General features: G+C 37.2%; 2 protein-coding genes and 1 non-coding gene across 7 annotated transcripts in view; 1 reads left to right on the plus strand and 2 right to left on the minus strand.

The window, feature by feature from the left end:
- LOC117293930 (F-actin-monooxygenase MICAL3-like) overlaps window positions 1-11,894 on the minus strand; it is a 49,573-nt gene extending 37,679 nt beyond the window's left edge. For 4 of the 5 annotated variants that reach the window (XM_033776419.1, XM_033776421.1, XM_033776417.1 and 1 more), the window contains exon 1: window positions 11,774-11,894. The gene's annotated coding sequence lies outside the window, so the exon portion shown is untranslated. Of the gene's footprint in view, window positions 1-11,769 lie in introns of all 5 variants that reach the window. The other variant, XM_033776418.1, reaches the window with a different exon arrangement.
- On the minus strand, window positions 705-777 carry Trnas-aga. The gene has a single exon. It is a non-coding gene; the product is annotated as a tRNA-Ser (tRNA).
- A 321-nt stretch (window positions 11,895-12,215) lies between the features above and the next one.
- LOC117293344 (UPF0462 protein C4orf33 homolog) lies at window positions 12,216-16,701 on the plus strand. Its single transcript, XM_033775628.1, has 6 exons — window positions 12,216-12,364; window positions 13,121-13,336; window positions 13,886-13,943; window positions 14,495-14,546; window positions 15,705-15,895; window positions 16,410-16,701. Exons 2-6 carry the CDS (start codon window positions 13,129-13,131, stop codon window positions 16,495-16,497), a joined length of 597 nt encoding a protein of 198 aa, XP_033631519.1. The 5' UTR covers window positions 12,216-12,364; window positions 13,121-13,128; the 3' UTR covers window positions 16,498-16,701.
- Window positions 16,702-17,436: the final 735 nt, after the last annotated feature.

Here is a 17,436-nt window from a genome sequence, read left to right on the forward strand (position 1 = left end):
AGATGGGAACTCAGACCAATTCAAACATGATAGTATTACACACAGGAGCCAAATCATGTTTGTGTATCATTCATCTTTGATAGTTACACCCAGGTGATTGCTTAACAATGTACATTAAATGATTTCCAGGAGTGACACACACCTGTTCCGATTACCCTCACTTCCTATTAGGGTTAACCAAGTGGGGACAAACCTAAACATGTTATTGCAAGTTTGGAAAATGTCACGTGTCAATAACTTATGACACGGCACGCTGACATGGGGTCAAAAGTTACAATTAGATACTCCCGAGTTTGACAAATGTCACTTTTGAATAACTTATGACACGGCACACTGACAATGACATGGGATAAAAAGTTACACAGATCCCATTTTGGGTCTCATCTTCCCTCAATTTTAATGGAATCTATTACATAAAGAAAAAACATATTTGGACTGGGGGGGGGGGGCCTTTAGCGATGGTTTGATACAACTGATGGTTTCCCATTCCAGAAAGTAAATGAACTTTGTTCTAGACACACTACATTTAGTCGAGATGATACCAGAACAAGGAAAGCTCTTTTAATAGGTGTTAAATTTGCATCGGGGATAAAGAATATTAATTTTTTTTTTTTTTTTTTTTTTTTTACCCATATACACCGATGTGTGTAGCACTGTATACTCAGTACTTTCCCGAGTCCTGTGAAAAAAAATCACAGGCATTTTTACTCGGGTGGGATTCGAACCCACGACCTTTGCAATTCTAGAGCAGTGTCATACCAACTAGACCACCGAGATTGCCCGGTAGCTAGAGGCAGTTCGAATCCTATGTTTTAGCAGCGGGTACTGCAAACGATTTAATAGATGTTAAATTTGCATCGTGGATAAAGAATATTAATTTTTTTATTTTTTTTATTTTACCCATATACACCAATGTGTGTAGCACTGTATACTCAGTACTTTCCCGAGTCCTGTGAAAAAAATCACAGGCATTTTTACTCGGGTGGGATTCAAACCCACGACCTTTGCAATTCTAGAGCAGTGTCATACCAACTAGACCACCGAGATTGCCCGGTAGCTAGAGGCAGTTCGAATCCTATGTTTTAGCAGCGGGTACTGCAAACGATTTAATAGATGTTAAATTTGCATCGGGGATAAAGAATATTAATTTTTTTTTTTTTTTTACCCATATACACCGATGTGTGTAGCACTGTATACTCAGTACTTTCCCGAGTCCTGTGAAAAAAATCACAGGCATTTTTACTCTGCTAGCATCTTACAGTCAATGGTGTTTACCTACATGTAATCATCTTAACTGACGAGCCGATTGTACAATCAATGGTGTCTCGTGTAAGAACTGACCAAATTGTTGAGACCAATGACTGTTCAACACCTTAAATGATTATGAACTGCACATTTATTAACTGAACAGCATAAGTCATTCCCACGAGTGTAAACATTTGTGCAATAAGTATTCACAGGGCTGTTGATTTCAGTCAAGTTAGCTCAAAAAGACAGACTTCTACTGGTTGCTAGAAAAAAATAAAAAAAGTATTTAGTGCGGGTAAAATATGCAACAATAGTCTGATCAATATGTAAATTAGGTATCCGATGTTTACTGAGCACTGTTAGTGATTGTCCATATTTACAAAGTCCTAAACTAGTAGATGATGAGTCATCAAAACATCCCAATAAATGTTTGACAAGGAATGGTCTCCCATCAAATGCATAACCAAATTATTTGCGCAATCATGCTGCTGGGCAAGGGATAATCATGTGTTTGTGTCTAGTTGTGTTTGTGTCAAGTTGTGGCAACAACTAGAGTTTACCATGACAATTAATTAAGTCCTCAAGGTTACAATTTACAGGCTTTTGAATTGACCTAAATTATGCAAAATTATGCAACCAAATTGGGCATATAAAGGACACGTTTATTGTCTATTGAGAATTGAAGAAGGTAATTGCCTCCAATCCATGACAAAGGAGAATTCATTCATTTGATAATTATTCTATCATTGGAAAGGATGGAAGCAATAATGAGTATAAAGAAAAAATGTTTGAGATAATGGACCCTTCAATCCCTAGACTATAGATTGGAATTGGTAGCTTCAATTGTGGCTATTTAAGCCTGGGGGACCAGTGAAATTTACTACTCGACTAGTTGTGCCTCAAATAGTCTTGACTTCAATCATTTGTATTCATCTTAGACTCTTACATCGATGTGTAATTATAAGCACTGTATATATTCAGTACCTTCTCAAATTCTGTGAAAATATAATATACAGGCTATTCAGCAACTTGGTTAGATTCGAACCCACAATCTTTGCAATGCTAGAGCAGTCGTCTTACCACTAGACCATCGAGCTTGCTAAGGGCTAGAGTCAGATTGAATCCTTAGCAGTTTGGTCCTGCAATGATTTAATAGGGATTTTAATTAACTTGTTGTTAATTTAATGAATAGCTGGAGGTTTAACTGATAATTGTTATGCTTTACAGAAGGGTAAAAGGCTTGCACTCTCCATCAGCGTTACCCTGAAGAGTATGCATTTTAGGCAATGCTTGCACATTTAAATGGTCATAATTATTACACAATAGAACTAGAAGCAGGCTCACAAAATGGCAGACTTAGTTGAAAAGTAGTCAAATATGATAGCAAACAATCACTACTCACTAAACCAATCCACTTTGTGTGTCTTCGATGTCAGCATTTTCTGTTGATTTCTTGAACGATTCCAAATCCAGTTTTTGACCATTTTCCGCTCCATTCCACTGGTTAACGATGTAACTGTATCATTGATTTATTCCATTGGTTAACGATGTAAACTCTGTATCATTGATTTATGGTTGGTATGGTCGTAAACCCATAATCATCCCTAGAACAATACTATGCCATTTATGCTAGTCTAGACATCCCCAGTACATAAGAACTGATGACTAGCTAGCTGCTTCCTGAAGGAAAATCCTCACGTGTAAGTTGAATTACGTACAACTGTGTAATGTTATGTCTCTTGAGATTGGGTCAATCTACTTCATGTATTGGACAAATCAAAATGGAATTTACTGCATGAATGAATGAGAAGAAGTGAAAACTCCTTCACTAATTACTCGCAGTTCAAGTTTTGCGAAATAGAAACACAGAAAAGCAACATTGTAATATTGCAAAACTAAACAAAACAAAGTGGCCTACCTAAATTTGAACAGTGTTTTGAAGTGAACAAAACACTGCAAGTCTTAAATAACAGTGTGTGCAAACACAAGGTAAACATGGTGTTAAACAACAAACAACAAAATTACTGAAACTCACCACAGAAAAGACATGTGAACTTTTTCCAAAAACAAGAAAGAATGCTAAATCAACTGGAAAGGAATGGCTTCCAAAAAACTTCACAAGTGTACGTTTTGCAAAATTCTACCAATGCAAAAGCTAGTATGTATTTCAGGCCTAGTAGGCCATTACACAAAACAATAAATCAGAAGGAAATATTTTGCTTATAAATCCTACATTCATAAAAATCATAAAATATAACCATTTAAAATGTTCAAGATTGCACGGTAAAACTAAAAGAAATTAATAAAATAAATACCAAGTAACAAACATTCAGAGGCCCTCACTTTAGGTCAGCGTGTTTTCGCCAAACTTGTAAAATTTGGGTCCAGAAATGTCCCCAGCTTCAAAAAATTGTGGTGAGACAAAATACCTTGTAAATAAATTGTTTGTCTCATTGCCCAGTATTATGCATTCCATAGAATCATCCCCACCCTCATCCTAAACACAACAAAAATCAATACAGCCAATAATCCACTTCATGAAACTAAGCATCCAACACAAAGACCCTTTGATGAAAAATACCAATCATCTGACATAACCAAATCAATAATACTACAATCCAGAAAGAAAATCTGCCAGCAATCTGTTTTTATTATCCCCTATATAACAAATAATGTATGGCTTAATTTATTTGATCAAGTAGGCTACTAAACATCACATGAAACTGACTGAATATTACATTTTCAAATAATTTGGGGTTGAAGAACCCAACATTATTTTATTTTGGTGAAGAACTTATGCAAAGAAAATAACAAAACTTAATAAATAATTATGTATTACGAATGTTTAGCATCCCCTGCTGAAAAGCAACATGACACATTTATTTTTTACATTGGCATGTGAGTTTCCCTTTATCTTTGTTCTCAGATCTCATCATTTTGGTTCTCTCTTACAAAAGCCCACACCTCGTAAGAGCCTTTTTATGGTCATGTGATTTGTACAACAATCCTTAACAAATAAATCAATAAATCAAACAAAACAAGAAATAAAAAGAAAAGTGAAATCATACAAGAACAGTCATTATTTTATGCAAAGGAAAAAAAATAAAATGTAAAGTCCTGACTACCCTCAAACAGGAAAAGGCAAGGTAAAACATAATTAGCGTTTATTCATCACAAGTTCTTTCCATTTACCCTTTCCGCTTTAAAGTTGAAAGAGACTACAATAATTGGCCCTTGATAATACCTCAGTTGGGCCAGTCCATCCATGCCTTTCAAACATGACAACTGTATTCTAGAGTATGGTCCCAAGTTAAACCTTATTAATACATTGTGGACTACCAAGATCATGGGACATATTATCACATTTAAAACCATACATATTATGTACATATCCACTAACATTTTCTGTCACTTAGATTGTTAATGTATTATTACTGAGCTTGCACCAAGAATAGGAAGCTCAAAAACATTTGTTTCAAGATAATCATGTCCTGAATTCCATACTAGAGCATGTTGACAGGTTAAGACCTTTTTCATTTGTTACGGGCACTTTACTTTACTTTGAGGCTATGGATCAGAAACTTCTGAAGGGGCAAGAGGGAACAGCCAGAACAACATAGACTGTAGATACCATGGACTCTGTGTAACTCTAGGCCTGTATACAGATCATGTGCACTACTGATCTTAGGAGATGACTATAGGAAACTTCTAAATATCAGTCAATACATACAGCGACAGAACACCAGGAAATTAAACAGTGTATGATTATAGAAAGGTTTGCGGTAACACCATGTAATGACTATCTCTAATGACCGTTGGTTTCAACTCGACGTTTCGATCAGTGTATGATTACCTGAAATGTACATCATTTAAACCAAATTACTTAATTTTTAATTAAACCAAAGGTCTAAACACTGAGCCTTGTATTGCACCATGATGGCACATCTCGCACTATTTCAGGAGGAATCAATGCATTAGTATATACATGTACCCTCCTTGCACATACAGTCATGTTCACATATGATGTACTTAAATGAGTTGACATGGCTACATGAATCACAAAGAGGTCTGACATTGATTCATGTTGCATAATCCCCACATGCTTCTTAAAAGTACACATCCTGCCCTTCCTTACCTCTATTCCGGGATTTCTCAGCACGGAAACACGATGATAACCTTCTACGCATCATCTTGTAGCAATTCCCAAGATCACAGAGGTCTTAAACGTCCCACATAAATAAAAGTTGCAACTTAAAAAGTCCCTATTGGCTGGTTAGACACGCCTCGTAATGAAAAGCAAAGTAAATCAAATGCTTGTTGTGTTCCACACTACACTGAACTAAATGCACACTCCCAGGTGTCGCTTTAATAGGATTTCACAAAGTGACAGCTGGGCTTCGGACTAAAGCACAATCTCTGTATCAGAAGTACATTGGAACAGAAACATTGGTTGATGGAAGGGGTTGGACAGCTTAGCCTAGTGAAATTTAGCCATAATGGAAAGGGTTACTGCACACGTCACTTACAACAGGAAACTCTAGGATGACTAACCAGTGAAAACTTAAGGAGCAGCTTTCAAACAACAGTTTGACAGAATTTGTTGTGAATTTCAAGCACAATTGATTTTAAACCAATATGAATGCAGGATAAGTAAACACATTTATAGTATCTCTTCTAGGTATTTGAAGAGTCAATCCTTTTTTTGTAATTGACTACTTACCCTTTTTGTATTTGTGGTGTGATTGACAGAGGAAATCACATTTATCTATCAATTAAAGGATTACTACAAAAGATTCTAAGCTCAACCTAAAAACAAGTCATGTGATTGTACACCCTCATATTTTTTTTAAAATAGACTGAGATGCAATTCTCACAGATTTTCATACACTTTGGGAGCAGGCCTTAAATAGTTTCCAGTTGCTGTAATGTGTGAATGAGACAAGTCTAAAAACACAGATTGTCATGTAAAAGTTGAAAAGCAGGACAAATTGTCCATGAAAATTGTTCTACATGCAGTTTTAAACTGAAATGGTCACCAGTACGGTATACCTACAAACATGAACGTATCAACAACAATTGTTTTTGTCGAACATGGAGCGACTGCAAAATGCCCACAGTGGCTGCAAAATGGCTGCAACATTTCACATAACATCCACTCATTTAAAAAGTCATGATCTGAACTTCATTTTCTAATGTTCCCATTTAATGCACTAAGTAAAATAAACAAGATGTCTGTTTCGACCCTATATTTTTTAAAAATCAACCACACTGTGTCTGGTGAGAAATAAAAAAGGTCATAAAAATGCATAGTTGCCAAAGCGTCACTTGACCATTGAACTGTGGAAACAGTTTGTCTATGGTGGAACAACTGTGCACATTTAACTTTCTGGTTATAATTTGTGATAGTACATCATGTACCTACAACATGAATCTGTAATTCCAGCCTAACATTACTATTCCAAATCATGTGATTGGAATTGAATGGCTAGACAATACAGGGGTTACAACGTAAGATAACTAATTCTTATGAGCAGAGGGGGTACTAGTTCCCACTTCATATGTTCAAAGTCTTTAACCCATGAATCACAGGAAGCAGATGAAGCGTTAATCTGAAATTAGAGGCAGGGACAGAGTCTCGATTGATGCAGCAGCGTCATGACTTCTGACATTTCCTAAAATACCTTCTTTTGTAATATCAGCAGATTGCCTGATAAGAATTGCTGAAACAGCTCTCCTATAAAAGCATAATGCAACTCTTGACTGTAACAAAAACACACAGAACTGAGGTACACTGAAATGATCTCACAATGCAAATTTGCATGATGCACTTGCATGGTACACTTGCATGGTACACACGTTGGCTTCGGAAGAACTTAGAGGAAGCTCTATTTAAAGTTTGTGGTACAGGCTTGTACCAAACCATCATCCATTAAATGGCAAGATATAGTACGTACATGTATGTACATTGTCAACTGTCTAATACAACTTTCTTTCAGGCATGATATTGGGTACGTTGGTAAAAAGTAGGCACATTTATCGAGTGCAACGGCTAAACTACTTGTCAATAGGCTTTCAAACACTTTTTGGCTTAAGAATTTTTTCCCCTGATTTTTCCAGGAATTTTCTTTCAATACTTTATAAGATTTTTTTGCTCATATATTTTTTGTTTTAAACACATTATGCATGCATTTTATGTTTACATTATCCATTTTTTCAAAACTCTAAACTTCAAGATATTCCCAACAGGAATTACATATAAACCTAATAGAAGTTGTAGTCAAATTTTGACTTTGATATTGCCGTCTTTGCCGATAGCTTTTTTTGTAGTCGTAATGAAATGTTTGATATTGATAAATGATTTTAAAAATATGTCAGATTATCAAGACAATTCATTCCAAATCTCACAATCCAGAGGCTAACAAATTTTGAGTAATTAAAACCCTTGTATATTGAGCGGCAATAGCGTTGACTGGCACAGAAGAAAGAGGTCCAACATATTCCCACCACTTTGGGCCATTGCAGAAAGCACAAGTGAACTTGCAAAAGGAACCACAAACAAATTGAATACCCGAGTCATGCCAAAATAAGAACACGATGGGAAATCGAAAAAAGAATATAAATTATGGTTGTATTGCTTCACTCTTCGTTCAATGAATTGTCACAAAACTTCAGTTTAAATCTTCAAAGCTTATAACATGGACTACTTTGATCGAGTGTGCTCAATAATTAGTTTCCAAAGTAACTACTGTCACAAATAACAAAAGTTACTCCAAAAACATGCTCTACGATTGATTTTGAAGAACTTCAGAATGTTATAAGCCAGTTTGAAATACTGTACATTAGTTAGAGCTCTTTAAAATGAGGCGGCTGGGGCTAATAGTTTTCCAGTATTTGTATGCCACTTTTATTTTCCAATGCAATACTGTTACACAATGCAGGTCTTGCATTGAACAGGTGTTATGATTTAAAACCCATATCTGTCACAAGAGGGCAGTATTGACTGTTCCAGTCACACCTTTTGAAGGTAGAGATCCATACAACACTTTATGGACTGTATCAAGGTGCCTGTGTTCTCTCATGGTTGGTGAATGTAGTAGCGTAGACTTTTATGTTCTTAATGTGTTTCCATATCCTTGGGGATTCAAAAGTGAGGTTTAAGCCCATAAGTCACAGCCATGGATGAACATCCCAAAGCAGTAGGCAAATTGTTTTAACATGCTTTTAAAACTGATTTTATTGTGTAAAAGGCTACTGTAAATATTACTACTACATGCCCCAAAACAGGATCTGTTTGGTGTACTTCCATGGATGTGTTTATCTTTATAGATCTACTATGAAAACAACTTGATCAAATGGCAACAAACGGACAATAGCTCCTCTAATATCACTAGGACTGATAGTTGAGAGTTACAGCATACAATCAGGTCATGTTTACATTCTTGTCATTCATTGATTCCACTTTTAATCATTATTTATCAATTGCAAGGATTTATCATTTTTAAAATCAGCATCACCGGATGAAATAATGTGAGTATCCTGCTTGCCCTGTTCTATACAAAGAGCTGACCTCCACGCCCCTGGTCGTTGTCTTGGTGCCCTTTGAAATGTTCTAATGCTGATTAATGTTAAAGTTTGAACCACATAAAAGCCCCCTGTTCTTGCATACCAGGGATCAAAGCCAGCCACGGAGAACAAGTCAGAATTTGGTAACGGTATTGATCACTGGAACTACATACATTGTACTTTGTACAATCTTCTCAACCCTTCAATAAGTGATTTACTAGAATCCTCAATTCTAACAAAATCCAATCATTATAATATGGTGACTCAATATATATTTGTTTACTGTTTGACTTATGGAATGATTTCACGAAACGTTAGCATTAATCCTATCTCTAGTTAGGACGAGCAACTCATCCTAACTTAGGATGGGTTCCATGCGTCCTATTTGCTATGGTTAATACCCCGTTCACACAGCACTACGACCTTACGAAGATCATGCCAATCATGCGATCTTAAAAAAATTGAAGACTCCGCCCAACTTTACTGCTTCTACGTAAAAAGTGTTTCTGACTCGCTGCCACTACGATTACTGACAAAAACACCAAGACCAATGCCGACCAAGCGGTTTTCTACTTTGAAAAGGTTGCCGACGGTGCTGCAATTTTATTACGACCACAGAGATCTCACCACGATGCTACAACGTTAATTCCAAAAACAACTTTTCCCAGCTCATTGTCGGCTACGACCCGGCTACGCTTATTTTGAACGTTTTGAACATGTTCGTGACCAGGGTATACAAGTCCTTAGATTAATCCTCAGTCAGTTTTAATTTCTGTGAGCATCATGAATGTGGCCCAAAATTTACACGGGACCTCGGGCCAGGCCAATTTTATTTTAATCATTGGACCAGTAGGCCCCTAGATTTTGAGAAAGAGGTAATTTCTAACTAAAATAATTAAAGACTTCTAGCCAGAAGTATTTTATACCTATCTGAAAGCACACAAACTCGTCCAACAAGGGTGTTTTTTCTCTCATAATTTTCTCGCAACTTCGGTGACCAATTTAGTTCAAATTTTCACAGGCTTGTTGTTTCAACTCATGCTTATGTGTGGATGTATACACCAAGTGAGTAGACTGGTCTTTGACAATTACCAAACTTGTACCTTCCCTTTTAAGCATTATTTTAAATTTTTAGGTTTGTTGTATGTTGGAGTGCGTCTATGCAGTTTAAAACATAATTGATATTTTTTGTCAGAAAAATCCGGTATGTAAAAAAAGATTCTGGTCTGACAGAAGGCAACAAAAGCTTGGAGCAACAGCTCTTTTAAGTATTGTGTATTTCCCCCAACATTGAGCCTAGTATTAGTAATTACTATTAACAATTAATATCCGTGGCTTGATGTTTGATGCGTAAACACCTAGAAAGCTTACTGCTTGTCCAAGGTGTGGTATAGGGGTGCTTGTGTTGTGAGGTCGTGAAGGTGCAATATTTTACAAGGTGCAAGTAAAAACATCCTCATCATCTTAAAGCTGTTTTAAGATGGTCATTAGCCAGGCAATTTCAGGTGAGGCTGATCCTTCAATCTGACAAAACAGAGCCCAGAGTCAAACGGCCAAGTTTTCACTATTTAGACAGGCAATTTTGACACCACCTGGACTACAAGAATCATAGTTCTTAAATTGTTGAAGTTTGTGGAACTTTGTCACATTATTTTCAGGGTGCACTGAAAACTGAAGTGAAATTCAGGGTAAAACAAGTAGGAAATCAGGTGAACAGCTGATGCATTATGCATTTAACAATCTTTTATGACAAACAAACAAAATAATATTACAAGGAACAGCTCTCTTCCTCAGCTTTGAAGTGTTGACTTAATTAAGTGAGACAATTGATGTCAATATTAATAACAGTTTCAAATGTCCACTGTCTACATGCTTTTGAACGCATCGCTGAAAACAGCCATCACAGCATTGCAAGAGGGGATGGCTCTGCTTGCTACCAAATTGTGCACTACATCACGATCACCACTCTATGCTAACTGTGTAAGCGCCGCAAAATTCTGCGCTAGCTGAGCTTCTTAATATTACTAATTTGAGCTTAGTTTAGCTAGTAGTATCGTGGAGTACACACCTAGGCAAAAATTCACTGCTATCCCTTGATATACTCTTGAAGAAAAAATGGAATTCCTTGCTGCCATAAGTACCGATTTTTTGCTTACACGGTAACACTGTAGACTACAGCCAAGTAGACCCAGATACTTGGGCGTTTTTTTTTTTTTTATTATTCCAAACTCCTGGGTCTGACGGCCAAGAAATTGGGTCCTGGTCAAAATTCAATGAAGGTGGCTCAGCAGACCGTACCACTCTGCAGACTGTTGTCTTAATATTTTGTTAAATTAGTGTAAAAGATACGGGCAAGTCAGCAAAATATCCTGCCGGATACATCAGCGCTAACTTGCGCACTGCGTGTGGAAATAGACTACTACTATTTGGTTTTACTTATATATGTCCCATGAATTTGGCTAGTGTTGCGCTATTCAGCAGCTGAGGAGAGTGAGTTCCAGAGTTTAACAGTCAGACAGTTGATACGAAGAATGAATCTTTGAAGGCCCTAGCTTTGTGACTGACTTGAATGAATTTTTGGTTGTTTCCCCTTGTATCTCTGGTATCGGGATGAACATAGTAATATTATAGTTGTGAAGTGGAATGTCAACCAACCCATTTTTCAGCTTGTCATCTAATTTTTACAAAAAGGAATATTAATAATATCTCATTAGTTTTTAGGTAAATTATATACCATCTCATTTCATAACGAATGCAAAAGTGGTGGCAGGATACAGAAACTTTTCCCTAGGTTGAACTTTTTATCATACTCATGCGGGAAAATCCTAATAAAAAAAATTGTATTGTCCGGAATTTGGGCAGTTGTGCAGTTAATGATTGGGCGTGCGTCAAGTAGAGTCAGGGTCGTGATTTGTCACTTTCCCTACGTTTGTTTTGTTTCATCGAAATAAAACTTACCAACCTTGAATGTTCAATGTAGTTGCTCTCAAAATCTGCAAGGAACAGCTCACAAATTCTTAAAAAGGGAAATAATTTCAGCCGGTACCGCCTTTTTTCACCACATACACAGGAGCGCTGCCATCTTTGAAGATTCCACCTGTTATTGTTCACTCGGACCAAACTATTTCACTTTAGGGGTGTATACAGTGTTAAGAGTGGGATGGATGATTTCTAATAAACACTGTTAGAGGTCCAGAGAATTAAATTAAGACTCTAAAATAGCGGATCCATAAATGTCAGCAACATTGTTGTTATAAATAGGAAAAATAAATAGAAAATAACAAACTACTTGGAATGAAGAGCTAACTTTTACAACACTGGATAGGTTGGTACCCTTAAATAATGGACCCTTCCTTTCTCTTAGTGATAGGATTTTTGGCTTATTGTCAATCAAAACCAGGAAATGTCAGGTGGTTTACAAATCATAATAAACCAGAGGGCGTTTCATAACATACAAACAATGCGGATTTAAATTGCACTTTTGAAGAAGCGATGCAGGTAGTGTTGGTTGCTGTGTAGGCTTTTGTTACGCGTATAGATTGTTATTTGACAGGTAAATGGAACTTTTTTTAATTGAATACCAACAAAAGTTAATTTTGTCATTTCTATTGTATTTACATGTATGTGGTTTTGTGTTCTGAAGCGAGTTTATGCATACATGCCATTTGTTGGTGTCCTAATCTCTCTCATTTATGTGTGTCAGAAAATTTCTCCGTATTTATTGCTTTTATTTTGTAGGCATTGACTCTTGAGGAGCTGTTGGTGTGACGACCCCAAATGATAGTTTTTGAACCCATGTGTTGTGCAATTTTTAAATATTGATTCCCTCTTTTTCTGCTGATGTAAAATATTCACTTATTTTATATAAATAAAATAATAACAATCTCTGTTTTTGGTAGCATTTAAAACAAAGTTCCTCTGATGGCCACAGTTAAACCCTTTTCTTTTCCTGGCTCTATTTGCTGGCTCTATTGTATCTATTCTGTTCTGTGCCCTTTGTCATTTTGATTATTTTCTACTTTTGTCTTGAAGTATGCTGATAGTAATTAGGCAAGATCAATTAAATTGTTCATTTATGTTATTTGTGTTGTTACCAGTTAGTGTGTTCAATGTTACTGAACAGGGTCAGGGGTGGTATCCCCCCACCCTCAGTCAGAACCCTTCCCCCCCAAGAGATGGACATAGATAAATTGTCCAATGCATGGTTAAAGAGGGTAAAGACACAATTTAAAAATTGTGTCTTTACCCTGCTTGCCCCCTATTTTCACTATAATTTTCACTATAATTTTAGAAAGAAATTTTGTTTCAGATTCAATCATGGAAAGCCACACCCATAAATATTCAATAGAGCACCAATGGGACGGCACTCCCATTGACCACGCCCCAATCACAGTAGCCATCTCTAAAGATCCCAACAATGCCATGTTTGTCATCCTAGAGACAGAAGCGCCCTTCTTTAATGACCCTGGTAGTCCACCACAAGGAGAGCCCGGTCAGACGTATGATGGGCTTTGGGAATATGAAGGTAAAAATATTGAATTGAAATCCATTCTGATGTTAAGGAGGAATGTTGAACCCTAGTGTGTAACTCTTGAGGGCCTATACCCTGGGGTTTCACCCCTGATTTACCACTTGTTGAATTTTGACTTCTTCCCATATCTGGACTCAAATTTGGGTTCAGTCTAAAGTTCCAACATAGCCTTTAGTCAAGGCACACGCTGCACACTGGATAGCACGCACCACACCAAAAATCTAACACACGAAATCCACTGCTCGCGCTAGTCTTTTTTCGTGCGTGAAATCTAGAGGCTGCTACTGCGGGCAGCTTCTTGACTAAAGGCCAAGTCCAACCATGTGTGGCCCTGGTCAAACATTAAATTCAGCAATTCAAAAGTAACTCGCTGACACAAAGTGCACCTTTTGGACTGTAAAATCAAACAGCAGCCTACAGCAAAAATCTATGCAAAACAAAACATAAACAAATTGTGATAAAATAAATGCAAGGGCCTCGAAACCAAGACTTTATGATGGTTTTATTTTGTGTGGTCTTTCCTTTTATTTAACCCTAATGCAGTTGTAGAGGCGTTCTTCCTTGGGGATAAAGATAGATACCTTGAGGTAGAGCTTTGTCCGTAAGTACAAACACATTCTTGAAGATTTTGTTTCACCCCAGCATTTGCTATTTGCTTATCAATTACAGGTAGATGAGCTATGCTTCCAAATCCCCTAATCAGGACATAGGCTGTCTAGCACTCATGTTGGCACTGACCAAATGTTGTCAATATGTGGGGTGCCAGTAGACCGCCAACATTAGAACTTGATAGCTCAGTTAGGATAGACTGTCGACATGTTAATCTGGAGGTAGCAAGTTCACATCCTGCTTGGGTAAATTCTTGTTTGTTCAATCCAAAATTATTAAAAACTCACCAACAGTTTACCTTGTGGTTTATCTTGATATAAAAAAGTTAAACAAAACTGTATACTAATTCCCTTTGTTAGAGTCTACCAATTTGAGACATGAACTGTAATGACACCTTGCCCTAATGTCACCCTTGCTAATGTCTACCATGCTTGCCATCTACAGGCTTCTTGCTTGTCAAAATCTACAATGGCATGCCAGTAATTTGTTCCATTTCTTGTGTGTTAACAATGTGTTTTTTAATTTATTTATTTCTTATTTTAGGCATGGCCAGCACTTAGTCCTTGCTCTGAATGGTGTCAGAAATTGTTACAAGGTAATATTAAACATTGCTATATCAAGTACATGACTTCTCAGTGTGCCACTACATTGACTGATCATAGGAAGGGCTAAGGATTGTTCAATTCACAAAGAAATAATGGCGTTTTTTATCTTGTAAACAAAACAAAGAAACGAATGGTGTTTTTGGTTGATGGCAAGCTATGATGAGGACCAGAAGTTGTCTGCGTACCAATCCCCATCCCCACTGCCTTTACCCTGCAAATGGGCCTTGGCCTGAGCTAACTGTTTTCAATAGAGAGAGTCAGTTTGACCTTGCAAACCAACTGATGATTGGGCAAAGGTACACACGGGTAGACATTAGTGGACCCTAGTGTTTGTGTATGCATGCCTGGATATGGACTAGTGTACAGCAGGCTGGTTTAATAGTCAAATCAGACAAAGTATTATCCAACAAAACCAAGGTTATTCATGCCATTAAATTTGGACGGGTGACCAGGAATAATACACAGTAGATGCCTATAATTCTCTCCATTTTTGCATAAAGCATTGTTTAGTACAAGGTCCACATTACAATTTGTATGAGTTTCAATAGATTGGTTTTTCACATTTTGAAGTGGCTGATAAATTGAATTTAATGTAGATGATCCCCCTACAAGCAGTTGTCTGTAGTTTTTAATTGATTGACATAATCATGGAGGTAGCAATAATTAATAGCCATTTTAGCTCTTAGGTCACCTAATTGATCATTAGGAATTTGAAACGCACATAAGGACCTCACTCAACGTACGTAGTTAGCACTTCAAGACAATTAAATTGTGAATACTATGAAAGGATTAGGTCAGTGCATTAGTGCAATGTTATGAAAGGCACTCCCTGTGTACAAAATGTTTTATAACAGTGCCACTTTGATTACATCTATCAAGCATAATCATAGAAAGGTATAACAGTTTGTGCATGTTCAGTCATGCATGTGGCAAAGAGCCTACTGTCTGAGATACAAAGTATATACATATATGCATTCCTTCCTCCACGATTATGCAATGATGTAATCAAATGTGGTGTGTGCAATTTGTAAAGGAGTTTTCAAAATTAGCTTTTAAGTTTTTAGTATTTTCTATTTAAGTACCATGAAATAAACCAGAAGCAGAAGGGAAATTGAGACTTATTATTGTCTTGGTTTATTCCTTGACAGACCAAGCTACCTCTTGCTTTCCACTCAACAATCACTGCCAACACATGGAGAGGAATTGCCAGAATCCGATTGGAGTACTTCCCACATGGAGTCAACAAGTTCAATGCTTATGCAATCCATGGAAAGGGAACCAATAGAACATATGAGGCTTTGTATCATGTACCCAAAGACAAATACACTAGCCCGGACTTGTAAGTTTATAAGTTTTAGTTTCAGCTGTTTCCTTTAAAAATACACAAAGACAAGTGTGATGGCTCATGCTTAAGACAGGCACTTCTTCATAATTGTAGTCTTAAAACATTAATATGACATTAAACGTAAATACAATAAGATATGATATCAAAGTGATGTGATATCGTTATCATCCTTTGGATTGTTATTTATTTTATAAGCAAGAAACCCAAGTTGGAGTTGTTGAAGTGCCTAATTTTAGAATGTTGCATCACAAATAAATTATAATATAGTGCCTGAGAAGAGAGTGGTCATCGAGTGAGTACATAGGGACAAAAGTACCCCCCTAGCCAATTTCCATTCATATTAAGAGGGACAGGGACTTTCAGAAAGAATGCATCAATGAATTTACACCCCACTCCTCTCACGAATGAGGAGAATAAAAGCCATTGGTTTGATGAATGACATAACAAAGTTTATTTACACTTACATCTTATCACTCATATTTCTTTTTTTTTTTTTTCATTTTTACAGCCACCGTTTGCAGTACTTCCAAGATATTGATTTCAAGGATATAATAGCAGATGATACAAGGACTACAATATGGGATGGTGTCATGTAAAATGATTGGTTATTGCATTTTAAAGCGCTGGACAGTTTGGTAGTTACTCAAAATGTAGGCTTACATCAGCATTAAAACTTATTGGTAACAAGCAATGGATAGCAGTTAATAGTATACAAAGCTGTGCCAAAACGACTCCCTCTGAAGTTTTTGAAAGAGTTAATTTCTTGCATTATTTTCTTGCATCTGTGATGTTGAGTAAAAATTTTCACAGTTTTGTTATTTTATGCATACATGTAATGGGATACAAGTGGGAATACTGGTTTTTGACATTAACCAGAGATGTCCAGTGCCTTGTGGGCATCCTGTAAAGCGAAAGAATCTATGGGCCATAAGGAGGTGTAAGCTCACACTGCCATGAAAAAGCGCACACTGCAATGAAAAGGCGCACACTGCCATAAAAAAGCGCACACTGCCATGAAAAGGCGTACACTGCAATGAAAAAGCGCACACTGCCATGAAAAGGCGCACACTGCAATGAAAAGGCGCACACTGCCATGAAAAAGCGCACACTGCAATGAAAAGGCGCACACTGCAATGAAAAAGCGCACACTGCAATGAAAAAGCGCACACTGCCATGAAAAGGCGCACACTGCAATGAAAAAGCGCACACTGCCATGAAAAGGCGCACAATGCCATGAAAAAGCGCACACTGTCATGAAAAGGCGCACACTGCCATGAAAAGGCGCACACTGCAATGAAAAAGCGCACACTGCCATGAAAAGGCGCACACTGCAATGAAAAGGCGCACACTGCCATGAAAAAGCGCACTGCCATGAAAAAGCGCACACTGCAATGAAAAGGCGCACATTGCAATGAAAAAGCGCACACTGCAATGAAAAAGCGCACACTGCCATGAAAAGGCGCACACTGCAATGAAAAAGCGCACACTGCCATGAAAAGGCGCACAATGCCATGAAAAAGCGCACACTGTCATGA

Source organism: Asterias rubens, chromosome 8, assembly GCF_902459465.1.
Source record: "Asterias rubens chromosome 8, eAstRub1.3, whole genome shotgun sequence".
In the NCBI taxonomy this organism is placed as follows: Eukaryota; Metazoa; Echinodermata; class Asteroidea; order Forcipulatida; family Asteriidae; genus Asterias; species Asterias rubens.